At 44.8% G+C, this 19,690-nt stretch overlaps 1 protein-coding gene across 17 annotated transcripts in view; it reads left to right on the top strand.

The window, feature by feature from the left end:
• The window catches only part of ZMYND8 (zinc finger MYND-type containing 8), a 125,937-nt gene that overhangs the window by 40,007 nt on the left and 66,240 nt on the right, over positions 1 to 19,690 (top strand). For 9 of the 17 annotated variants that reach the window (XM_047851634.1, XM_047851640.1, XM_047851636.1 and 6 more), the window contains 5 exons: positions 7,509 to 7,727; positions 10,624 to 10,737; positions 14,174 to 14,266; positions 15,448 to 15,535; positions 17,996 to 18,051. In XM_047851634.1, coding sequence (XP_047707590.1) covers positions 7,509 to 7,727; positions 10,624 to 10,737; positions 14,174 to 14,266; positions 15,448 to 15,535; positions 17,996 to 18,051 — 570 coding nt within the window. Of the gene's footprint in view, positions 1 to 7,508; positions 7,728 to 10,623; positions 10,738 to 14,173; positions 14,499 to 15,447; positions 15,536 to 17,995; positions 18,052 to 19,690 lie in introns of those variants that run through there. The other 8 variants (XM_047851644.1, XM_047851638.1, XM_047851637.1 and 5 more) reach the window with 3 other exon arrangements.

Genomic DNA, 19,690 nt, shown 5'->3' on the forward strand with positions numbered 1-19,690 from the left:
CAGGCTGCCTTGCTGCAGCTGTCATTTGCATAGGACAAGAAGGACAGCCCCAAATGGGTCTGTGTAGCGATTTCTGTTAGCTTTTTTCAGATCTGTGTTGGGGACAGGGCAGTGACCCAGATGAGATGAAGGATACTGTGCTTTAGGATTTGGGGATTTTCCCTGGATTTTGTTTTTGCACTCTAGGGCTGTTTCCCCACGTGGCCTGAGGATTTTTTTTCCTGCTAGGCCAGGCTGGTAGGATGGTTCTGAGCTCTGCCTCGGGGTGGTTGCGTGGCTAAGGCAGGCTCCCTCCTGGTCTCAGCTTTCTCATCTGTAAAATAACGGGTTTAGGTCTGTGGTCAGACAGCTGCTGTCTCTACCCGTTGTCCACTCTCCCCTTGGTCTCATTGCGTGTAGACCCCAGGCGGCACGAGTCTTCTCTAGACCCCAACCTCCTTCTGCAGCCGGGACCTATCAATGAGATAGGAATATCCATGAGCCATCTTGGATCTTGCTTAAGAGACCTAGTTTTAAAATTCTCGAACGCAAGCTAGATATTCTTCTGATTTAAAAAAATGAGAGCTGCTTTCGTGGACCCTGGGGTCCAGTCTCCTAGTATTGGAAGAAACAGGATGTCCCAGGGGTTCTGATACCATTTCAGCAGGGATTCCTTGGGACGTATTCATCCATCTTGTGCATTATGGACTGCTGACGTGGGCCCTGGGGATTGGAGGTTGACTAAGACAAGGTTGTTACTTTCATGGGAAAGAAACCTAGCAACGGTTAAATGCCCAGAACTGGGAGAGGGGTACATTTCTGCACACTAATCTATTTCCATTCTCAAAATTACATAGCGAAATGCCAGCTCTGCCTTTGCCGTGTGGCTGTGGGCAAGTTAACCTCTTTGTGCCTGCTTTTCTCATCTACCGATGGGAATGAAGGTCCTGCTCCTGAGTGCACAGGGTTGTTGGGACGAACTGAGCCCACTGATGCAAATCATAATAATAAAAATTAAGCCAGGCTCGACACGAAGTGGAATAATCCCACAAACCATGTGTGAAATCGAGAAACGACAGCTGTAGAAGTGTTCTAGAACTGGGCTGTTCGGTATGATTGCCACAAGCCCTGTGTGGCCACTGAGCACCTACCTGCAAATGTGACCCAGGGACTGATTTTTTTTTTTTTCCCCCTGGGTTGGATAGTGCAAGTCTAATGAGTTGGGAATCCTGTTCAAAGAGAAGAAACAGATGGGTCCTAAATACATTTTTAGGGAGATTGAGAAAGATACGCCAGTATTGGCAATAATAATCATAAAAGCAGTGTTGACTCACTCCCTGTTGTAAGCATTTTTCTGTGTTAATGTTTATAATCTTCCTGTGAGAAAGGGCTGTAATTACCTCCCTTCTGCAGATGAAAACACCGAGGTTCAGAGAGGTTAAGTTGTCTCCTCAAGGCCTCTGAGCAAATTAGAAGCTGCATTCGAGCTCAGGTCGGCCGGTCTGGCTTAAAGCAGTGGCGACCATCTCTGTCACCCAGGAGCCATCCCATAGCTGCTGGGAGTGAAGACTGAAAACGAAACCCCAAGGCCACAGATAATCCCCAAACCTTAATTTAGCTAGTAATTGAACTTCCTGGGCAAACCCTCCCTTATCGGATACCAGGACGCCTCAAGGCAGATACTGTCCCCTCTGTGCAGAAAGCCTTCTCCTTCAGCCTCTCTCTGTGTGTGCGCACACGCATCATGCTTTTTGAACTCCTACCTGTCTTTTAAGGAACTGGCTCGTAACTCTCTTTCTGGAAGCCGATCAGCTTGGGCAGTCCACACGTTTTCTTCTCTCCCTTCCCCATCCGTGTGTACCATTTCTCTTAACACATGAGGCCCGTGAACACAATGTCGGTCCATGTTTCCCTGAGAAATAGCCACAGGGTGGAGGTTCGCATAGGCACAGTGCGTTCTAGACGTAGAAAAGAGGAGACCCCGAGTAGCTGGACACAGGACACGGTGACGCTCCTGAATAATCTGTAATCTTCAGTATTGATAGGAGAGTTTACAGGACTGTTGCACAGGGGAAGTGTCCTGACCCAGAGGTCGGACTCTAGCCTCACTGCATCTGGGAAATTCACTCTGGGACCTCGTCAGTTGCTTTCCTAGCTTTGAGCTTCAGTTACCTTGTAAAATAGCGGTTTGGATTGGGAACATTATAAGGTTGATTGTAGGTTTTTCAGATCTAAAACTCCCTGGGGCCCAACCGTCAGGAGTTGGCGAAAGAGAAACGGGCTTAACTGTAAAGAAATGAAATTCTTGAACCTTGACCCCATAATTCATTCTAGCATATGGTATTTGCATAGTAGCAACAGCCTCCCTCACGCACAGTCTGTTTTTCCTTAAGGGGAACTTAAATTCCTTAAAAAAAATTCTTCTGGGCACTTTCCCTTTTCTCTTTCTTCATTTTAGAATTTTATAGCATTACAGAATTATGGAATTAAAGGCAAATTGTAGGTCCACGAGTGCTGGGTTTTACCAATAATATAATTTCTTAGTCACCAACATTTGAAGATCATGAGATTTCAAATAACAACTTGTATTTTTGGGTTCTTATAAAAACTCAGAAAAATCCAGCAATAGCTGGAGCGGAGTAGAGCTTGCTCCTTTCGACGCAGGGCCTGTGGGCTGTAGTTTTCCACACTCCCCACCCCTCCCCGCAGCGCGACACCCGACTTGCTTTGCTCATTCCTTCTGCCTCTGGTTCTCTTAAGTGTTCAAGTGCTTTTGGTTTTTGGCACATGTCAAGATTCTTCTCCCCTTCCTCTCTTTGTCTTCTACTTTCTTTTTTGTGTTCAAAAAAATAAATCCTCTCTGGCCTCATAGAAACACCCTCCCTGCCCCCATAGTTTTCCATTTTTGGTAGAGACCTTTTCTTACCAAGTGGAGATGGGGGTTGAATTTTTGAGGTTGGACCCTGTGTCACTCATTTTTCATGTATTAGGAATTCAGTACTTTTAGGGAGTTGCAAGAGGAACTTTAAAACACACTTTAGTTTTAGGGAAAAAAGTATTTAGGGCTTACAGTTCATTTTTTATGGCTCTTTGGTCCAGTGGTTTTGCCCTGTAGGAACGGTTTGAAAACATGTAGGTGTTTTTTCTACATCCCAAAGCCTGGAAGGATGCTCTGGCATTTTGTGGAAGAAGGTTAGGTTGCCAAATGTCCTGCAGTAGATGGCCCAAGAAATATCTTCCCTCAAATGACATTAGGGCCTTTACTGAAAAATACCATTCTAACTTTCAGTTCTCAGGACATCTGACTTTGAAGACTCCTTTTGGGAGGTTTATTTTTATTTTATTTTTTCCCCATCATTAAAGGATTGAGAAGTAATCTGCTAACAGATTGGGTGTATCTTTGATCAACTATGGCAAAGAAACATGGGTTTCCTCCTCACTGCCCCTGAGCACAGGGTATATACATACCATAAATGGGTGGGCTAGAACTTACTTTCTCGGGCCCACGCATTGTCTTAAGAACTTAAACATACTCCGGAAGTCCCTTGTTGGGCTGGGGCAGTGTATTAATAGTTGGGACTGTGAAGGGGGTTGTAGGCTTGCTGGCTTCTCCCTCAGCCCAGGCGGCACTGGGAGAGTGTATCTGCCTCGCTGCCCCGATCACTGGAGCTGTCCTGGGGCTGCTGCTTAAGAGGGGCCAAGTTCTGCCCCTCCCTGTTGTCTCGCCAGCGTCCAGGCTGAATGCCAGTGACATTCCTCACACTCCAGGGCTGGGCAGTTTTTCCTTAGAGCACTGTTTGTGCTTTAAATGCTGAAGAATAAAAGCTGAAACAAGGGCTCTTTTCACTTACATATGTTACCTCTGCTCCAGGTAGGGATTCGTGTTTGTGGCCCCTCCACAGGGGCCCCTCCACGGTCCTACATGTACTCTGTGCTCCCACACAGCCGGCGTACCCATTTTCCGGTTTACACAGACCAGGTGTCAGCTCACTACAGCCTGTGAGCCGGGTGGGCCCAGAGCCTGTTTTTGTAAATAAAGTTTTATTGGCACGCAGCCACGTTCATTCATTTACATACTGTCTCCGGTTGCTTTTCTGCTAGTGTGGCCGGCTTGAGCAGTTGTGCTAGAGAGACATCACATGACCTGCAGAGCCTCAGCTATGAACTGTCTTCACAGAACCCTTTGTAGAAGTTTTTGGTCACTGGTATAAGACTGAGGTGTTCTAGAAGTGAGTTCATGAGCCCATCTGTTTTCTTGTTAATCAGCCTGTGGAAGAAGCAGGGAAATAACATTTGCTCACACAGCCTGCAGTTATCCTGTAAGAACATAGGTTGCAGCCTTACTAGCAGGCTGGTAACACACCTTATGCATAGGGGGAGAAAATCATAACTCCTTTCACCTGGAATGGTTCGCTTTTCCTCTTTTAAATGTTCCATATTTGTTATCAGCCTGTTTGTATGGAGCAGGAAACAGCAGATGAGGCAGGTATCTGATTGAGATTAGCGGCCAGCCCGTTCTCAGCAATACAGCTGCTGCTTGTGGAACGAGGGAATAGCCTGCAGAGCGTTTGGAGCAGCCTGGCACCCGGCCCCGCCCCGTGATTCCCCCCCAGGAACACCCATTCCCAGCCAGTTGTGGGGTGGGGGTGAGGACTTGGGGCGGGGGGAAGCTTCGCTTCACGAGTGGCCATCCCGGGCTTCTTCTAGACAGGAAGGACCTGGGCTGCCAGTTAGGGAGATTAGCTGGCCTCTCGATCCTTCCAGTTTTGTGTAGATTGACTCTTCCTGTCCTATTATTAACTTGCTGAAAGGAAGTCGGGCGCTGAGCTATGGCTTACTGCTATGTGGCAAAAGCCACAAAGGCGTTCTGAAAGACCTCGGGTTGGAAATAGTTCTGCTTGCTTGATATGTGAGGCTTATCTTTCAGTACGAGGATCTTCTCCCCCTCTTCCCACTCCCCACCTACCTCTTCTTTCTTGTCGTCCTGCTTCTCCTCCCCTCCCCCCCCCACCCCCCTTCACCCCTGTCTTCCTGCCCCAAATGCACACAACCATTTCCTAGGCAGATAGCGAACGTTGTTACATTGTGGTTCTCAACCAAGGGCCGTTTTACCCCCGAGGGACGTTTGGCAATATCTGGAGACCTTTTTGATCCTCACAGTTGTGTGGATGGGGTCCTGGCATCCAGCCACGGATGCTCCCACACATCCTACGGTGCACAGGACAGCTCCATCCCACAAAGAATTTTCTGGCCCGAACGACAGCAGTGAGGGTGCGAGCCCCCGCTGTAGGTGGTGTTCTGCTTGTATGTCCCCTTCTGTGGAGTTCCTAGCTGTTTTCCGATCCCCCCCCCCCCCCCCCCCCCGCCCAGCTCTTTGCATGAAACAGAAGGTATTTTTGAACTACAGAGAATGTTCTGTGAGGGGGTCACTTGGGCATTAGAGTCTCTCCTCACCCGGCATCGTCTTATACAGGGAATCAGGGCGAGAGAGGGAGCTGTGAGACTCCTGATCTGGGCCTGGGGGCCAGAGGAGTTGTTTCAACCTAGTTTTTTCAGCTCTTCGGTAAGAGTAGCTGTGTGTGTCCTGCGTCCCTCTCTGGGTGGTCGTGAGGACAAAATGAATATAGCGTGTATGATAGTATGTTGAGTATGCAGTCTGGAGAGAATATTGTAACGGTGTTATTCTCTGGAAACCCAAGTATAGAGCAGTGCACCAGACCTGAACCAGGGAAAGAACGGGGCTCAAATATTATGCAATCATCCTTAAAAATCTTAGTTGGTTTCTTAGTAGAAATGAGAGTGGGGAGGCTTAGAAGGATGGATTAAAAAAGATCTGCTAAGGAAGCATCTGGGAGGCTCTTTATCAAGGAGTATAGAAATAGCAGGCATTTTGAGAACGTTAAAACCTCATAATAAAAACCAGGAACAAGACACAACTGCTTGTAATCTTGACAGTTCTGGGAATTATCCTGGGAGGGGGGGAGGGTCTCGGGATAAAATAAGGGCCTCATATAAATTAGGAAAAAAAGAAAACTAGTATAAAAATATTAGAGATGAATAGACAAAACAGATGTTGCTTAGAGAAGATACTAAAAAAAAATTTTTTTTTTAATGTTTATTTACTTTTCAGAGAGAGATGGAGACAGAGTATGAGCAAGGGAGGGTCATAGAGAGAGGGAGACACAGAATCCGAAGCAGGCTCTAGGCTCTGAGCTGTCCGCACAGAGCCCAGCCCGATGCAGGGCTCGAACCCACAAACTGCAAGATCATGACCTGAGCTGAAGTCAGAGGCTCAACCAACTGAGCCACCCAGGCGCCCCGAGAAGATACTATTTTTAATCAATAAACTAAGAACCATTTATTTGCGAGGTCAGGATTGGAAAAATCCAACATCATTTCTATGTACCAACAATAACTAATTAGACAAGAGAGTAGAAAAAAATCCCATTCATAGTATCAACAGAAATTAGGCAGCTTTAACCAGCATATGAGATCTTTGTGGAGGAAAACGGTAATGTTTTGCTGACAAGGAGGGAAAGAAGCTCACTGTCAGAGATAGGTGCTGTGGTTGTGGAGATTAGCTATTATCCATAGAAATCGAGGCTCCAAGTGGGTTGAGGATCTTTAAGAAGACCACGTAGGCAGTCACTGGGCCACTTTGATGCTTACCACCAGACTCTCTCGTAGTACTTCTGAAATACTGTGTTTGTTACTAATTTCCAGTAGACGTTTTCCCGATAAGTTTCTTCTGAGTGATCTTACATGTTTGGAGTATGTCTTTGCTGGATTCTATAATTTATTATTGGGGAGACATTTCTCGTGTTTTGAGGACATTACCATGTTCAAGAATCATAGCTTCAAGAAGCCTCTGATTGGCTCTGATACTTTATGCATTGTGGGGGGTAGACATAAAAAATGAATGCCCCCCCCTTTTTTTCCTGTGACTTAAATTCAGTTGATCTGTTCTCCAAAAGCCCGTGGAAAGAATCGTAGGGTGAATTGCCACACATTTGTTGGCTTTGTTTAGACTTCCATACCTGTGTTAATAATATTAGTAATGGCAGCAGTGTGTTAAATGCACATGTTGTTATATCGTCTCGTTTAATCCCAACCAGAATTCCATGAAATTGGGTATTATCACCCCCATTTTACAGATGAGAAAATTGAAGCTGAGAGATGAAGAGATTTGCCCAGGGTCATGCAGCTGGTAGAGCTCAGATTTCAACCTGGGTGTGCCTAGGTCGTAGCCATTATAACTCTTCTGTTAGGGTAGGCTATTAACTCTGGTCAGACACCAGCTTTTCAATCTATGGCTTCTGCCAATAGAGGAGAGAGGGAGAAAAGGAAAGTCTCTTAGTATCTAACGAGCTGCAAACTGTGTATTTAGTAGAGTAACCCAAGATAGCTTTGTAATGAATGTGTGAAATGCTGTGATTTTCTTTTGTTGTTGTTGACGTATTTGTTCAAATTCCTTTTGCGAATGCGCATGTGTTTTGAAACTGAACCTGTCTCTCTTGCCTACATTTCAGTCAGAACTAAGACATGGTCCGTTTTACTATATGAAGCAGCCACTCACCACAGACCCTGTTGATGTTGTACCGCAGGATGGACGGAATGATTTCTACTGCTGGGTTTGTCACCGGGAAGGCCAAGTCCTTTGCTGTGAGCTCTGTCCCCGGGTTTATCACGCTAAGTGTCTGAGACTGACATCGGAACCAGAGGGGGACTGGTTTTGTCCTGAATGTGAGGTTAGTTCCTGACGAACGAATGCATTCTCTGCCTCATTTCCTCTCCTTTTTCTTTCTTCCTTTGATTTTAAAAGTTTCAAATCATCCAGATATGGAAAAAAAAAAAAAAAAAAAAAAAGAAATTTCTTGCATTCCCCTTGTTCTATCCTGGTCACCCCCCTTTGGGGACCAGCTTTGGCAGGGGTCTCAGCACTGCGGCTTTTTGGAAAAACAATTGCACTGAGTATTGGTTTTGATTCTTCCTGGGTCTTTGGATCACTCTGGGATCTGGAACCTTCTCCGAATTCTCCCGTAATGAACATTTCAGAAGTTAAGTCCTAAACCGTTAACCGTTCACATGTCTTGAAAAGATCGCATGCGGGGGTCTCCTCATCTTGGATGGCGTCTCCTGCTGCCTCATTGAATCATCGGTGGTAGCCGAGCCCAGAAGACCACTTTTGGTTGCATGCTGCTTATGGCTGTCATCCGATGCTCTCAGGCACGCCACAGCTGTTTCTGCAGTGCCCATTGGGTGCTAGGGATTCGGCAGGGAGCAAAAAGGGGCACGCATTACAAGCTTTTCAGGAGAAGAGGACGAAAACCCAATGAAAGGAATCAAAGAGGAGGAATGGGGAGTAGGGAGGGTGGAGGGCGTTTTCCGTTACAAGTGAAGAGGCCCGGGAAGGTCTCCCTAAAAAGATTTGAGAATGGCCCGCAGGGAGGGAAGAGTGAGCTGTCTTCAGGCATAGGGTGCTGTGGGCACAGAACCAGAGTAGAAGCCCCGTGAGGAACACGCATCCGGGTCGGAAAGCCGAAATGCTTTTCGTTAACACCATTATTACTGTTCTCCTCAAATCTGAGGTGGCTTCTTTTCTTGGCGACTTGGCAGACTACGACGCTTTTTCAAAATGCTGCAAATGATGTCATCTGCAGACTCATTTCATGCAGGGTGTCACTTCGGTTCGAAGGTATATTAGAGCTTGGTCTCAAACAACGAGATCTTTAGGGAGGAGAAAAAGCAAGCTTTATCAATAGTGGTGATACTGCTTTTGTGTTGGGAAAAGAGAAAAATAAATACTTGAAAAGAAATTCGACATCAGATCGATATGATGATGACGTTTTAATGGTGTTCTGTGGCTAGGATTGTGAAAGATGGCGGCAGGCTCCCGTTGGGTCCCTCAAGACAGGGCGACGTGTGGGACGTGCTTTGCTCAGCGATGCCCTCTTGTTGTGGGGCTCCACCTGGTTCTGTTACATTCAGGGTGGGCAGCGGAGCCTTCATCCGTGTCCTTGTGTCTTGACCCACCCTTCCCGATGGTTTAATAATTTTCCAGAAACGAGAGTGGCTTTTGCTGCAGATAGGTCTTGATGAATGTGGACTGGAACATGTGGGATTTATTTTGCTGCGTAGAAAGAGCCCAGAGGCAGGGCCAGGCCAGGGTTTGTTCATAGCCAGACTCTTTCTGTTTTCATTGCTGAGGCGATATGTCCCCCATGGCCATAGGATGGCTGCTGGGGTTTTTTTTTTTATCACTTGTGTCTAGACAAAAATCCCTCTAAGGGGAGGAGTGTTTTCTCTTTTCAACCCTTTTTAAAAATCAAGCAGAAGGACTTTGCCCTTCAGCCTCCAGCTGACTTGCCCTTGGCCTCACTCATTGGTCAGGATCGGATCGGTCCTCATGCAAAAAAGTCTTGGAAATGCCTCTCTGGCACTTGGAATCTATATTGTGGGAACCAGGCACTGCCAGCCGGGAGAGAGGGATTGAGGATGGAGGATAAGTGAATTTGTTCGCCATGGATAGTTACCTGGAAACACACAGCAGTTCAAACAAACAGGTATTCTGTGTCTAAGATTTCGGGCCACACATTTCTTCCAGGGGTGCATTGGCAGTGCAGTCAACTGGGAAGACTGGCTGTTTCAGGCTCTGGGAGCCAAGCAGTTAGATGCATGCGTCACATACCGTTTTCAGCTTCTGAGCAACTCTTCTGTTGCCCTTTTCCTCGACAACCAACCAGACACATCTGAAAGTTCCTTTTGGAGGATCCAGAGATATAAAGGATGAAAACGAAATCAAGATTAATTGGAGAAAACTTTTCTCAGCTCTCCCTACACAGATGGTTAAAGAGTGTTTCCTGACATCATCAGAATTTGCTATTTTCGTTGTTGTTGCTACATAAGGAGTCTGACTCCGGGATATGCTACCAGATTTACATAGCAGAGTCTGGTTTCAGACATTTCTCTGGGCCTCTTCTTTGATGGGAATTTCCCTTTCAAGATGACATTTATTTCTCATGGAGACAGACAACGAGACTGTGCGCCTTGCGTAGTTTGCCTAGAATGTCCTGAGTGGGTTCACATCCGTGGTGACAGAGAATGAAGCCATATTTATATTTAGTTCACTGCCACCCCTTGGATTGTTTCTACGGAGAAGACTGTCCTTTTCCATCAGTGATGTCATTGAGTGTAATGCCTCATCAGTTTCCTGAAAGGTAGCCCAGAACCCTAAGGGGATCAAATTAAGTGGCTGATTTCATTGTGTACAGAGATACCCTGGAACCGTCAATGGTCTTTCCTTTTCACATCCCCTTCTTGAGAACCCACAACCGTAATCGTGATTTTTCAGGTCCCTGCCTACCTGCATCTTTCTCTGATTAGGTCATCTTCATGAGTGCAAAACCCTTCCCAGATAAGGTCATCAGTGGATTGATGTGCCTCTTAATTTTTATCTACCGATTCAGTGTATGATCGAGTAGATTGGGGTCCTTCTCAAGTGAAACAACCAATCTTGTTTGGATGGAAAGGATTTTTTTTCTTTTTATATGTGCCTATCGGAACACATAAAAGGGAGGAAAGGGAACTATGGATGGGGATAGTAACTTTTTTCTAACCGGACGTTTGTGTGATTTTGACTTGTAGAAGATTACAGTAGCAGAATGCATCGAGACTCAGAGTAAAGCCATGACAATGCTCACCATTGAACAGCTCTCCTACCTGCTCAAATTTGCCATTCAGAAAATGAAACAGCCAGGGGTAAGAAGAAAGTTCCTCTTGATACAAGCATAAGTGGGAAATAGTGACTTTTGTTATTTTCTGTTAACATTCTGAGTGGTCTCTGCTTTCCAGACACCTGTGCGAACTCTGGGCCTTCTTAGGTGCCCGGTTCAAATACCTGTAAATTAAATACGAGGTGTGACGACGTTCGGTTAATTCTCTCTGGTGAGCACTCTGTGTCCCCAGGGAGTGTAATCGGGAAATGGCATACACTAGAAAGTTGGTGGGGAATTTAAAATTCTGATTGGTTGTGAAGTGAAGCCTCATACCCATACCCCATCAGGTAAGGAGCTTTTGTGTTTCTTCCCTTGGGAATTAGTGAAATTCCATTTCAACGACAGCATGCAGTACAGCCGGTTTATTTAGAGTCAAGGTCTGATGATGGAACCTCCAGGTAAAATGCAACCTGTCAAGAGGTGGCGAATTTGGTTAAATTCCTTCAGTTTTGAAACGGGATTTGATGTACAAGCCGTGCCCCTTAAAGAAAATCCAGATGGGAAAGCAGGGTGCCACATTTAGCCGGCACGCACTGTTTACCAATGCTTCCCTTCCCCAGAGGCCTGGTCACATCATACACACCCACGGTGGTGGTACTTTTTTTTTTTTTTTTTTTAAATTTTTTTTTTAATGTTTATTTTTGAGACAGTGCGAGAGACAAGAGTGCAAGCAGTGGCAGGGCAGACAGAGGGAGACACAGAATCCGAAGCGGGCTCCAGGCTCCGAGCTGTCAGCCCAGAGCCCGACACGGGGCCCCAACTCACGAACCCTGAGATCATGACCTGAGCTGAAGCTGGACGCTTAACTGACTGAGCCACTCAGGCGCCCCTGGTGTTACTTTTCATGTGACCCTTTTCAGGAGGATGGTGGTAAAATGCCTCGTTCTTAAAAATACGTTGTGCCCATATCATCACCATGGTAGGACATTCTGCGGACAGACGAATCTAGAGAAACTTGAGGGTAGGGTTTTCCTTTTCTGGTTTGCACAAAGGCACCATACGGGCTAGTCGTGACCCTTTGTTAAACTCTCCAGAGTCTGCTTTCTAAGTCAAGTGAATATACAGCCAGGTTGAAACTCAGGGTATTGAGTGTAGCCCCTGTGGCCTCATTTCTTAAAAACAACAACAAACCTCCAAGCTTTTGTTTTGAGATTAGATTCTGAAATTCGATACCATGACAGGAATTCAGAGCGTGCCAATTGGGTGTTGCTAAATTGGGTATCTGTTTGTCTCTTTAACAAAAATCTCTGTCAATGGAAGCAAAAGCCTGGATGGCCTCAGTTTAGAAAGAAAAACAGTTCTTTTTTTTTCTTTTTTTTCTTTTTTAACTGTAGAGTCGTTTTTATGTTGAGTGACAAGGAATTACTTCCTGCTTTTTCATAGGCTGAATGATATCTGCTGAGGACTGTTTACAAAAAGAATAGATTCATGTGGAGTTCTCAACACTGTAGAATTATAAGCCAAAAAGAAAAATCGAAGAAGGCGTTAATTTCTCACATAAATTGTTTGATGTAAAATCAATCAGGGCAGAAAGTTGCTGATGATATTGAAGCATCTTTTTAACTTGGAATGGCCAGACACTTTCCTTCTGGGCAAAAGAGGGCTCCCATGACAGCAAATGGTCGCCCTTTCAGATGCCTTGCTTGAGTATCATTTGGTGTTTCGTTAAATCTTTTTTTTTTTTTTTTAAATTTTTTTTTTTTTTTTCAACGTTTATTTATTTTTGGGACAGAGAGAGACAGAGCATGAACAGGGGAGGGGCAGAGAGAGAGGGAGACAAGAATCGGAAACAGGCTCCAGGCTCTGAGCCATCAGCCCAGAGCCCGACGCGGGGCTCGAACTCATGGACCGCGAGATCGTGACCTGGCTGAAGTCGGATGCTTAACCGACTGCGCCACCCAGGCGCCCCTCGTTAAATCTTTTAGATATTGACAGATTGATTTTTAAGAGCTTAAGATTTTATTTTTATTTTTATTTTTTAAAAAATATTTTTATTATTGAGAGGGAGAGAGACAGAGAGTAAGCAGGAGAGGGGCATAGAGAGAGGGAAACACAGGATTTAAAGCAGGCTCCAGGCTCTGAGCTGTCAGCACAGAGCCCAACGAGGGGTTTGACCTTGTGAACTGTGAGATCATGACCTGAGCCGAAGTTGGAAGCTTAACCGACTGAGCCCCCCAGGGGCCCTGGATTTTAATTTTAAATATATATATTTTACTTAGAGAGAGAGAGAGAGAGAGAGAGAGAGAGAGCACGCACATGCATACATGCGTGCATGAGCAGGGGAGAGGCAGAGAATCCCAAGCAGGCTCTGCACTGTCAGCACAGAGCCCGATGGAGGGTTTGAATTCATGAACCAGTGAGATCGTGACTTGAGCCAAAATTAAGAATTGATGCTCAACTGACTGAGCCATCCAGACGCCCCAAGATTTTACTTTTAAGTAATTTCTACACCCAGTGTGGGGCTCGAACTTATAACCCCATAGATCAAGAGTCACATACTCCACTGACCAAGCCAGGCAGGCATTTCAAATCTTTTGGATTTTTTTTTATTAAAAAAAAATTTTTTTTTTAAAACGTTTATTTATTTTTGAGAGACGAGAGAGACAGAGCAGGAGGAGGGGGAGGGGCAGAGAGAGAGGGCGACACAGAATCTGAAACAGGCTCCAGGCTCTGAGCTGTCAGCACAGAGCCCAACACGGGGCTCGAACTCACAGACCGTGAGATCATGACCGGAGCCGAAGTCAGTTGCATAACCAATGGAGTCACCCAGGCGCCCCTCTTTTAGATTTTTAAATATTGGTAACACCACCCATCAACAAACCGGGCCTTGCATTTTGAGCTGATTCACGTAGGGCTTAAGAGAACATGGATCAATGTGAAAAATGTTGACATGGTTCCTGTGTTGTGGGTAATTTGGCTTCTTAACCGGGGAGCAAAATCTCAATGTCTGAATTTTCCCCCTGAGTGTAAAATATCTGTTGGCCCTTTAGGGGGACTTTATTTACTGTGTCATCCCTAGGTGTGACTAGATTTCATTGACAGTCCGTTTTGCAGGATTTTTGCAGGACATTGTTAAGCCTTATTCACCATTCACGTTCAAAGTAGCTGATTGTGTGTTCTCTTGTTGATCTTAATAGACGAGGACAGGACCTGTTAATTTGGGTATATATTGAAAACAAAACAAACAACAAAACCAGAACAGCTCCCATGATGATTGATGACCATTCAGAACTAGAACTTGAACCAGCCTGGTACTCCCTAAGGTCATTCCTGTATGGAAACTCTTAGAACTGTATCTGAAAAGTTGTCTCCATTTGAAAAGTACTTTGTTGCTATTAATACTCTGTCTTCCTCAGTAATGATGGGTTTGTGTGTGTGTGTGTGTGTGTGTGTGTGTACCTCTTTTCTTTCTTTTATAGACGGATGCATTCCAGAAGCCTGTTCCATTGGAACAGCATCCCGACTACGCGGAATACATCTTCCATCCTATGGATCTTTGTACATTGGAAAAGGTTGGCCTTCATCAAAGAACCTCACCGTTGTAGCCCCGAATTATCGAGATGCCTAACGACCCTTCCTCACTTCCTGTGCCCCATCTCAAGTTAGATGGTTTCTCTACCTTTCCCCTGCGCCATTTTTATTTGGATGGAAGAACCATTGATCCCATAACTTCTGTAACATTCTTCCAAGGATTGCAGTGGAGTGCCGGATTCTACTGATCAGCTCCAAATGTTACTTCTGCTGGTGATTGCAGCTTTATACCTGAAAAAGTCACACTTCTACGAATTAGTGATTTGCTTGATTTGAGGCCTGCTTACTCCTCTCTCTCTCAGAGGTGCTAATGAGGGCAGAAGGAAGGAGAAAAGAGAAAATGAAGTGTTTGGAAAACCTTCAGATTGCTGATAAAGACGTGACTCCCTAGAACTTACTCTACTGATACGGATATGTCTTTAATGCCTGAAGATGTTTTTTAAGAGTTCAGGCTAGAGTTCCATGCCGAAAATTGTTCTTGGAACACTTTAGATTATGCACATCACTCTGGTGCTGATTTTCAAATTTTTGGCCCCAAAATATGGATAAAGAAAAGCATGGATCCGGAGAAAACATTGTATTGTTTTTATTGCTGACCACTAAATGCTGAGTCAAACCTGTTTTGGAAAGTTGCACACGCCCTTATGGTATTTAGAAAAAGAAGGCATTAAAAAAAGACAGGGTTGGACTCCTAGCTCCGTAAATTAGTAGCTTTGGAGCTTTGAATCAGTCCCTTAATATCACCATACCTTAGTATCCCCGTATGTAAAATTGGGATGATATCAGATGTGTCATTAAGTTCTCCCATCACAAGGCTCACGTGAGACTATTACAATTAATCATAAACATATAAATATATATAAAATATCCTGGTTTATTGGAAAGGGCTGCTGGATAAATGACAGTTGCTTATATAAGAGGCCAAAATTCAAGTTACTGTGATGAATTCAGTGACTTCCTTTTTATAGGATTATAGATCTCAAATATGATAGCATCTTGGGAAATGGGTAAAAGCATCCGTTAATTTGGCAAATGACTGTGAAGGAAATAATGCGCGGGGGAGAGGAGAAAGGAAAAAAAATGATGTGGGGACACAAGTGTTAATTGGCTGCAGCTTGTATAGACCCGTGGGTTATTAGACTCCTTGGCTTTTTCTCCCCAGAATGCTAAAAAGAAAATGTATGGCTGTACAGAAGCTTTCCTGGCCGACGCAAAGTGGATTTTGCACAACTGCATCATTTATAATGGAGGTGAGTGGCTCGGATGGCTCCTACAGAAGAGCGTGTCATGCCCGTTCTCCCACCTTTCCTGAAAAATCTTGCTTTTTTTTCCTCGTGTGCCAGGGCCAGTAACTGAGAACATTTGTGTACAGATTGCTAATATTTATCAGTAGGGGATGGTGGGGTCTCTGCATTTTAAGATAATGACTTGATAATCCACTTCCCCTGTACCAGCGAATCCACCTTCCTCCGTGTTTTCTGTCCTCACAGATTAGTTTTACATAGTCTAGAATTTTATATAAATGGAGTCCTAGTGCATTCTTCTGTGTCTGGATAATTTCATGCAGTGTAGCTTTTTTTGGCGGGGGGTGGCTAATGCATGTTTGTCTCCGTGGTTTTGTTCCTTTTAATTGCTGTGAGTGGTTTTTCGTGGTATCCACCTACAATTTATTGATCCATTCCCTTTGTCGATACTGAAGGATATTGGAGTCGTTTTCCGCTTTGGGCTGTTAGGAATAAAACCGCCGCGAACATTCTTGTGCAAGTCTTTGTGTGGATCCACATTTTCATTTCTCATGGGTAAATATCTAGGTGTGGTAGGGCTGCTCCGTAGGTTTATATTTCAGTTTACGAGGCATTTTGGCAAACTTTCTGCAAAGCGGTTGTATCCTTTTACACTCTTTTAGCCACGTGTGGGAGAGTCTTAGTTGTTCCCCCTTTCCAGCACTTGGTATTGTCTGTCTTTTTAAGTTTAACCATTCTGGAAGGTATGAGCGGTTATGGTGGTGGTCATTTGCCTTTCTCTTACGACTAACGGTATCGTGTACCTTTTCATGTGTTTATTAGTCATCTGTATCTCTTTTTTGGTAAAATATGTATTCAGGTCTTTGGCCAATTTCAAAAACTGGGTGGTCTGTGTTTTTATTATTGCATTTTAGGAGGTCTTTGTATTCTGGATAAAGTTGTGTCAGTTGCGTTTTTGTGGATTGAATCTTCTGGACAGAATGGAAGAGAATTTCCATTAAAATCTCCTCTCGTGGCACCCTTCAACATGTTGCCCTACCTTCTCCCACAGTCCTCTCTGTCTACCCTCTGGCCACGTAGAGCTCTCCGTGTCCTGCTCCATTCTGTTCCTCTTGTTCTCTGCTAGAACACTGCCTTGATGACTTTCTCATGAGTGTCAGTCAGCCTGTCAGTTCTCTGAGGTGCCTTCCCTTGTGACCCAGAAGGTGCTGTTGTTAGATCTCACAGGACCTGTGCTTCCCCATGGTAGCGTTTATCACACTTCCTGGATGGTGCTATTTTTATTCGTTTGAGTTCCTCACCAGGATGTAAGATCTCTCTCTCTTTCTCTCTCTCTCTCTCTTTTTTAAGGATGTAAGATCTTTAAGAGCAGAGGCCCTGCCTTCTTCCTGTATAGTCCTAGTGTAGATGGTTAGCTCATGTGTATGGGAAGATGTATGAGTGGGTGGATGGCTGTTAAAAGCACGTGTTTTACATTATTAGCTCAGGAGCAGGGCCAGACGTGTGGGGAGGGGAGAAAGAGGCAAAGGGGCACTTGGTTGAAAATCTGTGTAAAGATTATTAACTCAAATATATAGAAAGGCTGGGTAAGATCGTATAAACAAGTGGATGAGATTAGGTGGCAGAAAAATAGCACAAGCCAGGTGGGCCATTGGCCAGGCAGAGAGTAGAGACTAGAGAATGGGAACTCCTTTCTGGTCTGAGGGGGTCACCACTGGACAGAGTTATCAGATCTTGTGAGATTTTAAAGCAAGCCAGAAATCGAGGAGTGTGTGTGTGTAACATCTTTTTGTCAACAAGTTTATGTTTTCTGAAAACACCATAATGTTTGAAGAAAGCACAGTTTGTTTGTTTGTTTGTTTGTTTGTTTTTTGCCATCCTGTCTTCTGGTTTAGCAAAGGTGAGGGATTTAGAGTTAGATCTGGGGCAGATTTTCAACTCATTAGCCAAGTAGTCCCGTGTAAACAACGACTCCTGAGCCTTGACATACTTACTAATGAAATGGGAACATTCATACCTGCTTCCTGATAAGGCTTCTTGAGTTAATAAGAAAATGTATTTTGAGTCACGAGACATAGCAGAGCTACTCATTTAATTATTTTCTCTCCTCTGTCGCCCTTCATGGGCTGGAGTCTGGAACAATGGGTGAATAAGGCTCTTTTCCACTAATTGGAGCCTTTTGAATATAAAAGCATCTTCCAAATGTTCATCTGTGAACTGTAGGAATCCCACACAAATTGCTCAGTTTCAGAGGTAACATTGAGGCACCAAAGACTGGTCAGTGTTTCTGGGAAAAGTCACATAAGTTAAACTGATATTAGGAGCCAGAATCCTGTGTTTTAGCCTCTAAAAGCTTAATCCTGGGGGAAAGCAAGTTGAAAGGTTGTTAGGGGAAGTGTACTCCCAAAGCCGCGTGTTACAAACGTGTTTCCATTTGAATTAATCATTATTTTCTTATTCCCTTAGGAAATCACAAATTGACCCAGATAGCGAAAGTAGTCATCAAAATCTGTGAGCATGAGGTATGTGTTTCTCACTGTCCTGTTTTAAATGCACCCAGAGTGAGGGGCTGGCGTGGCTGATTTCCATTTGCAGAATCTCTTAGTGGGTAACGGTAGCTATTTTGGAATTTGTTGAGGCATAGACGGTGTCCCCGTAAAAGTGACAAAGAGGGGATCACCCCCACCCCATATGCCGGAAATCAATGCTATCTTAGCCGTGATCTTCAAGAGGTGCAAATGACCTTTTATTATTCAGGCTTGCGTCATGGTCAGGAACGAGGCATCTTGAGTTGTTTTCTTGGTTGCATAGATGGGGTTCTTAATTTCTTCACCGCATAGTCCGAGGCGTTGGGCCAGGCCCCTTTTAGTCTTCTTGTGGAAGATGTTTGGGTTTTAATGGTATTTGGGGGAAAGGTTTTGACTTTCTCAGGGAGTGGCCTGCAGAGTCCTAGAAGTCAGTTCCTCTTAGAAATAGCCATGGTTTTGATGGTGCGGAAGAAGTGAACCTCCTGGGCCTACCCTGAGGCCCCAGTGGTTGTGGGATAGTCAGGGAGCAGAAATGGGACCAGGAGGGCTTTATTAGACCCCAGCGTAAGAGTTGAGAAATCGAGCCATAGCGGATTTCAGCCTCTTGTGCACTTCACTCATTCATTCATTTGTAAGGGAAACATTTGGATATCTTAGGATACTGCCATTTTTGCATATCTTTATTAAATTTTTAAATGTTTATTTAATTTTGAGAGATAGAGACAAAGCACGAGTTGGGGAGGGGCAGAGAGAGAAAGAGAGGGAGACACAGAATCTGAGGCAGGCTCCAGGCTCTAGGCTCTGAGCTGTCGGCACAGAGCCTGATGTGGGGCTTGAACCCACAGGCTGTGAGATCATGACCCAAGCCGAAGTTGTACACGTAACCAACTGAGCCACCCAGGTGCCCCTTACTTATTAAAATTTTTTAAAATGTATTTTTGAGAGAGAGAGAGAGAGAGCGCGCGCAAGCATGAGTGGGGGAGGGGCAGAGAAAGAGGGAGACACAGAATTTCTTCCAGGCTCTGAGCTGTGAACACAGAGCCCGATGTGGGGCTTGAACTAATGGACAGTGAAGCTATAACCTGAGTTGAAGTTGGAGGCTTGACCAGCTGAACCACCCAGGCACCATTCTACATATATATATTTTTATTATTTAAAAAAAAAATTTTTTTTTTTTAATGTTGATTTATTTTTGAGGGACAGATAGAGAGAGAGACAGAGCACACGTGGGGTGGGGCAGAGAGAGAAGGAGACAGAATCCAAAGCAAGCTCCAGGCTCTGAGCTGTCAGCACAGAGCCCGATGTGGGGTTCGAACTCACGAACTGCGGGATCATGACCTGAGCTGAAGTCGGACGCTTAACCAACTGAACCACCCAGGTGCCCTACATATTTTTTTTAATTAGAAAAAAATTTATTTATTTTGAGGGAGAGAGTGATTGTTCACGGAAGGGGCAGAGAGAGAGGGAGGTAGAGAATCCCAAGCGGGCTCCATACCATCATGGTGTGGAACCAGATGTGTGGCTTGAACTCACGAAACCACCCACCAGGTCATGATCTGGGCCAAAATCAAGAGTCGGTTGTTTAACTGGCTGAGCCACCCAGGCGCCCCTTTTTCTAAATGTTTTTATAGAG

Source organism: Prionailurus viverrinus, chromosome A3 (genome assembly GCF_022837055.1).
Source record: "Prionailurus viverrinus isolate Anna chromosome A3, UM_Priviv_1.0, whole genome shotgun sequence".
NCBI lineage: Eukaryota > Metazoa > Chordata > Mammalia > Carnivora > Felidae > Prionailurus > Prionailurus viverrinus.